At 35.0% G+C, this 13,228-nt stretch overlaps 1 protein-coding gene across 2 annotated transcripts in view; it reads right to left on the bottom strand.

Annotated features, from left to right (window-relative positions):
* LOC100968916 (uncharacterized) overlaps positions 1 to 13,228 on the bottom strand; it is a 41,867-nt gene that overhangs the window by 13,211 nt on the left and 15,428 nt on the right. Inside the window, exon 2 of one of the 2 annotated variants that reach the window (XM_055113304.1) lies at positions 867 to 1,066. In XM_055113304.1, the coding sequence (XP_054969279.1) occupies positions 867 to 999 (133 nt within the window). In that variant the 5' untranslated portion in view covers positions 1,000 to 1,066. Of the gene's footprint in view, positions 1 to 866; positions 3,658 to 13,228 lie in introns of those variants that run through there. The other variant, XM_008955070.5, reaches the window with a different exon arrangement.

Raw genomic sequence — 13,228 nt, 5'->3', positions numbered from 1 at the left:
ACGAACTTGGAAAATTTTTACATCATCTTAAACAATTACGTATATCAGTTAAAAACAAATAAAGCCTTTAACAATGTGTTCAAATAATTTAATTTATATTTTGTTTCTTCCTCCATCAAAAGTCTTTACAGAAGCAGAAATCAATTTCCTCAAAGCCCCTTTTGACTGATGATTGACTGGTACTTACTTTCTGATTGCTTCATTCTCCCCAATTCTAAGTCCCTGAGTCCCTGACATCAATTTAACTTCTCCAAGTGCAGTAGAAAATATTCATCAAGTGTTTCAATATTTGCTCTGACCTTACTTATAATTTAGCACTTGTTACAATAATTTACATATCTTTTCAGTTCACTGTTTGCTCAGTTGGTCATCCCATTCTTGAGCTTTTTTGCGTGTAGTTTATGCTCTCCTGGACATTGCAATGCTCATTTTAGCCATATTTTGTTGCTATCTTAACTTGCTGGCTTTTTTTACTCTTCTGACATATTTTTATGGTTATTTTGCATCCACTTTTTGGGATTAAAAGGACCTGAACACATCTTCTACTGGCTGAACTCCAGTTCCAAAGCTAGCCATCACCTTAACTCAATGTGAACATTAAGACTTTCTTCCTTTTGATTCTTTTCTGAAAGTATCTATTTTAAACTCAAATTTGATATAGACTTGGACCACTTGGTATCTTCTTCTCAAGGCTGCACTCCATTAAAGGTAATTTAAGTGTTCACATTATTTTTTAATCAGCCTAATTTATCAACAACTTTACATTTTTCTCCAACTAAAGCATAAATTCTATGGCAAACTCTTTCTTCCTATTTATATAAACCTGGCTTTCAACTATTAAGAAACACAAATATAGCTGCACTTACCACTATGTTCCAATGTTAAGCCACAGAGATCTGGCATGATTCTCATGTCTTCTGGCAACACTGACATGGCCTCATTTAGCTTCTCCAGGATTTGTATAAAATAAAACTTCATATCAGCAAGTGCACCCTCCATAGTACCAAATCTACCTCAGGCTTCCAGGGCACCCAATTCCATTCTGCCTGGAACCTAAATCAGCCACCTGGGAACAAAGAAAGACCATTAAGTCTGGCAGCAATGGGGGAAGAGAGAGTTTTCCAAATATTTTCACATCATAGCACACATAACATGGAATGTATAAGGCTGTTCTTGATTAAAGAAGACTGGCCACTGCTAGTGTGCTCCTCCTAGGCCTCACACAACAACCCCAAAGTCTAAGAGGATTAATGTCTTTTCACATATGTAAAATTCAGAGAACACTGTTTAAGAGGCTTGACAGCTAAGAACTTACATACCATCATCAATACTCAATGTTGCCTTAATGTAAACATATTTTTCTGACATCCAGTAAACCTAATCTTTAAAAAACTAAAAACAAAGATTCTTCCTTTCAGGAAAACAGTTCTGCCTTGCTTTCTTTAGATTATGAGAGTAGGCATTGGAGAATTGAATTCTCACTGTCATTCACTTATTAATCTGAATTGCAAGCATAAAAACTCATGAAAGGACCAGGCATGGTGGCTCATACCTCTAATCCCAGCACTTTGGGAAGCCAAGGCAGGAGAATTGCTTCAGCCCAGAAGTTCAAGACCAACTTGGGCTATGTAGTGAGACACCTATCCTACAGAAATTTAAAAATTAGCCAAGTGTGGTGGTGCATGCTCATAGTTCCATAGTTCCAGCTACTCAGGGGGCTGAGGCAGGATTCCCGGAGACCAGAAGGTCAAGTCTGCAGTGAGCCATGATCACACCACTGCACTCTAGTCTGGGTGACAGAGCAAGACCCTGCCAAAAAAAAAAAAAAAAAAAAAAACACCTCAGGAAGAATTCTGGTACTTTGAGATTGGAAAAGAATTTGAAAAACATTCAACATTTCTTCATAAGAAATGTCTCAACAAATTGGTTATAAGGAATGTATGACAACACAATAAAGACCATGTATGACAACCCCACAGCTGAGATCATCAATTTGAAAGTTTTCCCTCTCAGATCAGAAACAAAGCAAAGATGCCCACTCTCACCACTTCTATTCAACCTAGTACTGGAAGTTATAGCCATGGCAATTAGGCAAGAGAAAGAAATTAAAAGCCTACAAATCGGAATGAACAAAAGAGAGAGAGAAAGAAAGAAAGAGAGAGAGAAAGGGAGGGAGGGAGGGAGGAAGGAAAGAAATGGTCTTTGTATACTGATTACCTATTGTTATATATAGAAACCCCAAATATTACACCAAAAACTGTTAAAACTAATGAACTAGTTCAGGATATAAATCAACATAAAAAATCAGTACTGTTTTTGCAGTATTGTAAAGACTATTGACATTATGAAGAAACTGCATCAACTAACAGGCAAAATAACCAGCTAGCATCATAATGACATGATCAAATTCACACATAACAATATTAACCTTAAATATAAATGGGCTAAATGCTCCAATTAAAAGACACATACTGATAAATTGGATAAAGAGTCAAGACCCATCAGTGTGCTGTATTCAGGAGACCCATCTCATGTGCAAAGACACACACAGGCTCAAAATAAAGGGATGGAGGAATATTTACCAAGCAAATGGAAAGCCAAAAAAAAAAAAAAAAAAAAAAAGCAGCAGTAGCAATCCTAGTCTCTGATAAAACAGACTTTAAATCAAAAAAGACAAAGAAGGGAATTACATAATGGTAAAGGGATCAGTGCAACGAGAAGAGCTAACTATCCTAAATATATATGCACCCAATACAAGTGCACCCAGTTTCATAAAGCAAGTTCTTAGAGACCTACAAAGAGACTCAGACTCCTGCACAATAATAGTGGGAGACTTTAACACCCCACTGTCAATATTAGACAGATCAGTGAGACAGAAAATTAATAAGGATATTCAGAACTTGAACTCAGCTCTGGACCAAGCAGACCTAATAGACATCTACAGAACTCTTCACCCCTAATCAGCAGAATATGCATTCTTCTCAGAACCACATTACACTTAATCTAAAATTGGCCACATAATTGGGAGTAAGACACTCCTCAGCAAATGCAAAAGAGAAATCATAAAAAACAGTCTCTCAGACCACAGTGCAATCAAATTAGAACTCAAGATTAAGAAACTCACTCAAAACTACACAACTACATGGAAACTGAACAACCTGCTCCTGAATGACTACTGGGTAAATAACAAAATTAAGGCAGAAATAAAGAAGTTCTTTGAAACCAATGAGAACAAAGACACAATGTACTAGAATCTCTGGGACACAGCTAAAGCAGTGTTTAGAGGAAAATTTATAGCACTGAATGCCAACATCAGAAAGAGGAAAAGATCTAAAACTGACACCTTAACATCACAATTAGAAGAACTAGAGAAGCAAGAGCAAACAAATTCAAAAGCTAGCAGAAGACAAGAAATAACTAAAATCAGAGCAAAATTGAAGGAGATACAGACACAAAAAACCCTTCAAAAAGTCAATGAATCCATGAAATGCTTTATGAAAAGGGAGAAAAGAGAGAAGAATCAGACACAACAAAAAACAATAAAGGGATATCACCACTGATCTCACAGAAATACAAACTACCATCAGAGAATATTATAAACACCACTACGCAAATAAACCAGAAAATCTAGAAGAAATTGATAAACTTCTGGACACATACACCCTCCCAAGACTAAACCAGGAAGAGGTCGAATCCCCGAGTAGACCAGTAACAAGTTCTGAAATTGAGGTAGTAATTAATAGCCTACCAACCAAAAAAATTCCAGGACCACACAGATTCACAGCCAAATTCTACCAGAGGTACTAAGATGACCTGGTACCATTCCTTCTGAAACTATTCCAAACTATAGAAAAAGAGGGACTCCTCCCTAACTCATTTTATGAAGTCAGCATCATCTTGATACCAAAACAGGGCAGAGACACAACAACAACAAAAAAGAAAATTTCAGGCCAATATCCCTGATGGACATTGATGTGAAAATCTTCAATAAAATACTAGCAAACAATTCAACAGCACATCAAAAAGCTTATTCACCATGAGCTAGTCAGCTTCATCCCTGGGATGTAAGGCTGGTTCAACATACACAAATCAATAAACGTAATCCATCACATAAACAGAACCAACGACAAAAACCACATGATTATCTCAATAAATGCAGAAAAGGCCTTCAATAAAATTGAACACCCCTTCATGCTACAAACACTCAATAAACTAGGTATTGATGGGACATATTTCAAAATAATAAGAGCTATTTATGACAAACCCACAGCCAGTATCATTCTGAATAGGCAAGAGCTGGAAGCATTTTCTTGGAAAACCAGCACAAAACAAAGATGCCCTTTCTCACCACTCCTACTCAACATAGTATTGGAAGTTCTGGCCAGGACAATCAAGCAAGAGAAAGAAATAAGGGGTATTCAGATAGGAAGAAAGGATGTCAAATTGTCTCTGTTTGCAGATGACATGATTACATATTTAGAAAACCCCATCGTCTCAGACTAAAATCTCCTTAAGCTGATAAGCAACTTCAGCAAACTCTCAGGATACAAAATCAACATGCAAAAATCACAAGCATTCTTATACACCAGTAATAGACAAACAAATAGCCAAATCATGAGTGAACTCTCATTCACAATTGCTACAAAGAGAATAAAATACCTAGGAGTACAATTTACAAGGGATGTGAAGGACCTCTTCAAGGAGAACTACAAACCACTGCTCAAGGAAATGAGAGAAGACACAAACAAATGGAAAAACATTCCATGTTCATGGATAGGAAGAATCAATATCATGAAAATGGCCATACTGCCAAAAGGAATTTATAGATTCAATGCTATCCCAATCAAGCTACCATTAACTTTCTTCGCAGAATTAGAAAAACTACTTTAAATTTCACATGGCACCAAAAAAGAGCCTGTATAGCCAACACAATTCTAAGCAAAAAGAACAAAGCTGGAGGCATCACACTACCTGACTTCAAACTATACTACAAGGCTACAGTAACCAAAACAGCATGGTACTGGTACCAAAACAAATATATAGAGCAATGGAACAGAAGAGAGGCCTCAGAAATAACACCACACATCTGCAACCATCTGATTTTGACAAACCTCACAAAAACAAGCAATGGGGAAAGGATTCCCTATTCAATAAATGGTGTTGGGAAAACTGGCTAGCCATATGCAGAAAACAGAAACTGGACCCTTCCTTACGCCTTATACAAAAATTATCTCAAGATGGATTAAAGACTTAAATGTAAGACCTAAAACCATAAAAATCCTACAAGAAAACTGGGAAATACCATTCAGGACATAGGCATGGGCAAAGACTTCCTGTGTAAAACACCAAAAGCAAAGCAATAAAAGCCAAAATCAACAAATGGGATCTAATTAAACTAAAGAACATTTGCATAGCAAAAGAAACTATCATCAGAATGAACAAGCAACCTACAGAATGGGAGAAAATTTTTGCAATCTATCCATCTGACAAAGGGCTAATATCCAGAATCTACAAGTATCTTAAATTTACAAGAAAAAAACCAAACAACCCTATCAAAAAGTGGGCAAAGGATATAAACAGACACTTCTCAAAAGAAGACATTTACGTGCCCAACAAACATATGAAAAAAAGTTCATTATCACTGGTCATTAGAGAAATGCAAATCAAAACCATAATGAGATACCATCTCACACCAGTTAGAATGGTGATCATTAAAAAGTCAGGAAACAACAGATGCTGGAGAAGATGTGGAGAAATAGGAACACTTTTACGATGTTGGTGGGAGTGTAAATTAGTTCAACCATTGTAGAAGACAGTGTGGCGATTCCTCAAGGATCTAGAACCAGAAATACCATTTGACCCAGCAATCCCATTACTGGGTATATACCTAAACGATTATAAATCATGCTATCCCATTACTGGGTATATACCCAAAGGATTATAAATCATGCTACTATAAAGACACATGCACACGTTTGTCTATTGCAGCACTGTTCACAATAGCAAAGACTTGGAACCAACCCAAATGGATAAAGAAAATGTGGTACATAAGCACCATGGAATACTATGCACCCATAAAAAATGATGAGTTCATGTCCTTTGCAGGGACATGGATGAAGCTGGAAACCATCATTCTCAGCAAACTAATGCAGGAACGGAAAATCAAACACCGCATGTTCTCACTTATAAGTTGGAGTTGAATAATGAGAACACATGGACACAGGGAGGAGAACATCACACACTGGGGCTTGTCAGTGGGTGGGAGGCTAGGAGAAGGCTAGCATTAGGAGAAATACCTAATGTAGATGATGGGTTGATCAGTGCAACAAACCACCATGGCACATTTATACCTGTGTAACAAACCTGCACGTTCTGCACGTGTATCCTAGAACTTAATTTATATTTTTTTAAAAAAGTAGTGTTACACTAACAACAAACTATTTTTAAAAGAATCAATAAAACAATCCTATTTTCAAAACATGAAAATGCTCAGGCATAAATTAAACCAAAGAGGTGAAAGATATGTATAGTGAAATCTGTAAGGCATTGGTAAAAGAAATTGAAGACGATAAATGAAAAAATTCCTTGTTCATGGATTGGAAGAACTAAAACTGCGAAAATGTTCATACTACCCAAAATAATCAACAAATTCAATACAGTTCTTATCAAAATTCCAATGACATTTTTCGTAGAAATAGAGAAACAATCTTAAAATTTATGTGGAATCACAAAAGACTCTAAACAGACAAAGCAATCTTGAGCAAGAAGAACAAAGCTGAAGGCATTATAGTACTTAATTTGAAAATATACTACAAAGCTATGGTAATAAAAACAGTATGGTACTGGCATAAAAAGAGACACATACACCAATACAATAGAATAAGGAATCTAGAAATAAATCCAAGTATTTACAGCCAACTGATTTTCAACAAAAGTGCCAAAAACACATAATGAGAAAAGAACAGTCTCTTTAATGAATGGCGTTTGGAAAACTGGATGTCCACCTGCAGAAGAATGAAATTAGACCCTCATCTCACACCACCTACGAAACTCAACTCAAAATTAACTAAAAGGTTAGACATAATGCCATAAACTTTAAAACTACAAGAAGAAAACATAGGGGAAAACCTCCATGACATTGGCCTGAGCAATGGTTTTTTTAGGTGATCCTCAAAGCACAGGCAACAAAAATAAAGATAGACAAATAGAATTACATCAAACTAAAAAGCTTCTGCACAGAAAAGGAAACAATCAACAGAGTGAATAGACAACCCAAAGAAATATTAGTAGAAAATATTTGCAAACCATACATCTGATGTGTTTAATATGCAAAATAAATAAGGAACTCAAACAACTCAGTAGTAAGAAAACTAACAGCCCAATGAAAAATTGGACAAATGATTGAACAGACATTTCTCAAAGACATGGCCAGGTATATAAAAAATGCTCAACATCACCAATCATTAGAAAAATGCAAATTAAAACCACAGTGAGATCACCTCACACATGTTAGAATGGCTATTATCAAAAAAAATAAAAGATAATGTTGGAGAGGATGCAGAGAAAGAAAACCCTTGCACTCTATTGGTGGAAATATAAATTAGTATAGCCTTTATGGAAAATAGTAAGGGGGTTCCTCAAAAAATTAAAAATAGAAATATCATATGATCCAGGAATCCCAGTTCTGGATATATACCCAAAGAAAGCCTTATTTGAAAAGATATCTCACTCCCATGTTCATTGCAGCATTATACACAATAGCAAAAATATACACAATAGCAAAAATCAACCTAAGTGTCCATCAACAAAAAATGGATAAAGAAGATGTGGTTTATATACACTATAGAATACTATTCAGTAATTTTAAAAAAGAAAGAAAGCTTGCCATTAATTATAACATGTATTTCCTGGAGGACATTAAGTGAAATAAGTGAGGCACAGAGAAACAAATGGAATCTAAAACAGTTAAACTTACAGAAACGGAGTAAGATGGTGCTTACCAGAGGCTGGGGGGTGGGGAATACAGACAGATCTTAGTGAAAGGATACAAAATTTCAGTTAGGAGGAATAAATTCAAGTGATCTATTGTACATTATGATGGCCATACTTAATAACAATATATTGTATTCTTAAAAATTGCCAAAATATTATATTTTAAATATTCTCATCACAAAAAAGGAGGTAATAAATATGTTAAATAGCTTAACTTAGCCATTCCACAATGTATTCATATATCAAAACACCATAATTGTATACTATAAAGAAATACAATTTTTATTTGTCAATTGAAAAAATAATTGTCTTTTTTTTTAATTATACTTTAAGTTTTAGGGTACATGTGCACATTGTGCAGGTTAGTTACATATGTATACATGTGCCATAAAATAATTGTGTTTCTGTACAGTAACACTGAATTATCTGGAAAAACAAATGCCATTTACAGTATCATCAAAATGAATAAAATATTTAGAAATAAATTTAACCCTGGAAGTGATTAATCTTTACACTTAAAACTATAAAGTATTGATGAAATAAATTGAAGAAAATACAAATAAATGTTTAAAATATTTCATGCTCATGGAATAGAAGAATTAATACTACTAAAATGTCCATAATACCCAAAGTAATTGACAGATTCAATGCAATTCTTATCAAAACTCTAATGATATTTTTCACAGCATTGGAGGAAAAATTCTAAAATATGTATGGAACCACAAAAAAACACAGATAGCCAAAACAACTTGAACAACAACAACAGAAAAGCTGAGGCATCACATTTCCTGACTTGAAACCATATTACAGAACCATAAGAATCAAAACTGTATGATACTGGCATAAAAGCAGACACACAAACCAATGGAACAGAATCAAGTCCCCAAAAATAAATCCTCACATATATGGTCAACTAACTAATATTTGACAAATGTGTCAAGAATACACAGGAGAAAGGATACTTGATTCAATAAATGGTGCTGGGAAAACTTAGTATCTATATGCAAAATAATAAAATTGAACCATTATCTTACGTAACTCACAAATCTGATAAGGAGTTAATATCCAAAAAATACAAGGAATTCAAACAACTCCATAGCAAAAATAATACAATAAATTGATTTGTAAATGGCCAAAGGACCTGAGCTGACATTTCTCAATAGAAGACATACATATGGCCAACAGATATGTGAAATAATGATAATGCTCAACAGCACTATTCATGAGAGAAATGAAAATTAAAACCCCAATGAGATCAGCCAACATGTTAGGATGGCTATTATTGAGACGAGATAACAAGTATTGGTAAGGATTCAGAAAGAAAGGGAATCCTTATGCACTACTGGTGGGAATGTAAATTGGAACAGCCATTTTAGAAAACAGTATGGAGGTTCCTCAAAAATCAAAACTAGAGCTACCATCTTATCCAGCAATCCCACTGCTGGGTATATACCCAAAGGAAACGAAAATAGTATGTCAAAGAGATATATGCACTCTTGTGTTCAACGTAGCATCATTCACATTAGCCAACACTTGGAAACAAACCAAGCATCCATCAAAAAGAAGGAAATTCTGCCACTTGCAACAACATGGATCAACCTTGTTGGCATTATGCTTAGTAAAATACATGAAGCAGAAAAAGACAAATACCATATGAACTCACTTATACATGAAATCTTAAAAAGCTGAATTCACAGAAACAGAGAATAGAATTAGAATGGTGGTTTCCAAAAGCTGGGGGAGGGGAAAACAGGGAGATGTTGGTCAGAAGGTACAAGCTTTCAGTTATAAGGCGAACAAGTTCTGGGGATTTAATATGCAGCATGGTGAATATAGTTAACAATACAGTATTTAATATTTGAAATTTGTTAAGAGAGTAGATCTCAAATATTCTCACCACAAAACAAGAAAAAATATGTCAGCTGATGGATAGGTTAATTAGCTGGTTTGTAGTAATCACTTCACAATATATACATATGTCAAAACATCATATACATAGTAAGTGTATGCAATTTTTACTTGTTAATTATACCTTCACAAAGCTGCGGTGAAAAGAACAGAGGTAAAACTATATTATTTTCATAAATTGCATAAGTGTATATTTTATGATTACTATGAAAAGGGGGTTTTTTAAATTTCTATTTTTAGTTTAGATTCAGGGGGATACATGGGCAGGTTTATTACAAGGGTATATTGTGTGATGCTGAGGTTTGGGCTTATATTAATCCTGTCACCCAGACAGTGAATATAGTATACAATAGGAAATTTTTCAGTCCTTGCTCCTCTCCTCCTCTCCTTCCTTTTGGAATCCCTAGTGTCTACTGTTTCCATCTTTATGTCTGTATGTACCCAGGATTTAGCTCCTTAAACTTTAAATCAAGTGAGAAGATGTGATATTCGGTTTTCTATTTCTGCATTAATTTGCTAAGGATAATGGCCTCCAGCTGCATCCATATTGCTTCAAAGGACATTATTTCGTTCTCTTTTATGGCTGTGTAGCATTCCATGTTGTATATGTACCACATTTTCTTTATCCAATCCACCATTAATGGGCACCTAGCTTGATTCCATGTCTTTGCAATTGTGAATAGTGCTGCAATGAACATGTGAATGCATGTGTCTTTTGGGTAGAACAATTTATTTGGGTGGGAGGCACATACCCAGTGATGGAATTGCTAGGTTGAATGGTAATTCTATTTTCAGTTCTTTGAGAAATTCCCAAACTACTTTCCACAGTGGCTGAACTAATCTACATTCCCACCAGCAGTGTAAAAGTGTTCCGTTTTCTCGGCAGCCTCATCAATATCTGTCATTATTTTACTTTTTAGTAATAGCCATTCAGACTAGTGCAAGATGGTATCTCATTGTGGTTTTGAGTGGCATTTCTCTAATGATTAGTGTTTGAGCATTTTTTATATGTTTGTTAGCTGCTTTTATGTCCTTTTGAGAATTGTCCATTCATGTTCTTTGCCCATTCTTTAATGGGGTTATTTGTTTTTCTCTTGTTGATTTGTTTAGGTTCCTTATAGATTCTGGATATTAGTCCTTTGTCAGATGCATAGTTTGCAAATATTTTCTCCCATTCTGTAAGATGTCTGTTTATTCTGTTGATAGGTACTTTTGCTGTGCAGAAGCTCTTTGGTTTAATTAGGTCCCATTTGTCAATTTTTTGTGTGTTGCAATTGCTTTTGAGGACTTGGTCATAAGTTCTTTGCCAAGGCCAATGTCCAAAAGGGTATTTCTGAGTTTTTTCCCCAGGATTTTTATAGTTTGGGGCTTTACATTTAAGTCTTTAATCTTTCTTGAATTAATTTTTGTATATGGTGCTTGGTAAGGGTTAAGTTTCATCCTTCTGAATATAGTTAGCCAGTTTTCCTAGGACCATTTATGGAATAGGAGTCCTTTCTGCATTACTTATTTTTGTCGACTTTGTTCAAGATTAGTTGGTTGTAGGTATGCTGCTTTATTTCTGGGTTCTTTATTCTGTTCCATTGGTCTAGGTGCCTATTTTTGTGCCAGTACCTTGCTGTTTTGATTACTGTAGACTTGTAGTATAGTTTGAAGTCCAGTAATGTGATGCCTCCAGTTTTGCTCTTTTTGCTTAGGATTGTTATGGCTATTTGGGCTCTTTTTTGGTTCCGTGTAATTTTAGAATCATTTTTTCTAGTTCTGTGTAAAATGACATTGGTAATTTAATAGGAATAGTGTTGAATCTGTAGATTGCTTTAGGCGGTAAAATTTAGACATTTTGTTTATGTTGTTGATTCTTCCAATCCATGAGCATGGAAGGTTTTTCCATTTGTTTGTGTCATCTATGATTTCTTTCAGCAGTGCTTTGTAGTTCTTTTTGTGGAAATCTTTCACTTCCTTGGTTAGAAGTATTCCTAGATTGTGTGTGTGTGTGTGTGTGTGTGTGTGTGTGTGTGTATTTTAAAGGGAATTACATTCTTGATTTGGCTCTCAGCTTGAACATTATTGGTGTATAGAAATGCTATTGATTTTTTAGATTGATTTTGTATCTTCAAACTTGACTTAAGTTGTTTTATCAGGTCTAGAAGCCTTTTGGCAGAGTCTTTGGGGTTTTCTAGTCATAGAATCATAGCATAATTTGACTCCTCTTTTCCTATCTGGATGCTTTTTATTTCTCTCTCTTGCCTGATTTATTTGGCTAGGATTTTCAGTACTATGTTGAATAAGAGTAGTGTCAGAATTCTTGTCTTATTCCAGTTCTTAAAGGGAATGCTTCCAGCTTTTACCTATTCGGTATGATGTTGGCTGTGGGACTGAAATAAATGGCTTTTATTATTTTGAAGTATGTTCTTTGGATACCTAGTTTATTGAGGGTTTTAACATGAAGAGGTGTTGGATTTTATCAGAAGATTTTTCTGCAACTATTGAAAGAATCATACGGTTTGGGGAAAATAAGGCTTAAAATATTTGATTTCATAAGTTCACGAGAAGGTAAATAGGTAGATTGTTTTGGTTTCGTATTTTTCCCCAAAATATACCAAAAATAATTTCCGATATTTCAAAAAATATCATTTACAATATTTCAGATATTTTGGTAAAATATATGGTCCACCAAAAAAAAAATCAAACAGAGCCAAGTTTTGTGGCACACAGCATTAATCCCAGTGACTGGAAAGACTGAAATGGGAAGATTGCTTGAGCCCAAGAGTTTGAGGCCAAAATGAGCCATGATCACACCACTATACTTCAGCCTGGGTGACAGAGTGAGACCCAAAAGCCAAAAGCCAAAAAAAAAAGAGTCAAAAAATAGAAATGTAAAGGATAACATAAAAGCAGTCTCAGAAATCTCTTTCTTCTGGGAACATACTCTTTATCCAGGCTATTTGATGATCAATATCATTAAACACGGATCTCCATCACCACATAAATGAGTTAGCATTATATTTCTTGAATATATCACCCTAGATAACCTTGACTGAATGGGATATTTAATATACACATCAGATATTGTTCTAACTGCTTTATAGTCAACAAACAATTATTGATCCCTGTTACATGCTAGACCCCCTTCCAGGCACCAAACAGCCACTGGAAGCTAATATAGCATCATCAAGGAATGCTGAGTGCAGCATTATCACAGGGCTATCAGGTCCTGACCAATTAGTCTACGGAAATATTGGAAGACAATGTCCGTAAAATTGCATAGTAAGAAATCAACATCTACACGGAACACTATTCCTAAAGAGAGAATGTTTCTATTTGGTGG

This window comes from Pan paniscus, chromosome 5, assembly GCF_029289425.2.
Source record: "Pan paniscus chromosome 5, NHGRI_mPanPan1-v2.0_pri, whole genome shotgun sequence".
Classification (NCBI taxonomy): Eukaryota; Metazoa; Chordata; class Mammalia; order Primates; family Hominidae; genus Pan; species Pan paniscus.
Note: the sequence above shows the minus strand (reverse complement) of the source record. Positions and strands in the feature narration are given on the sequence as shown.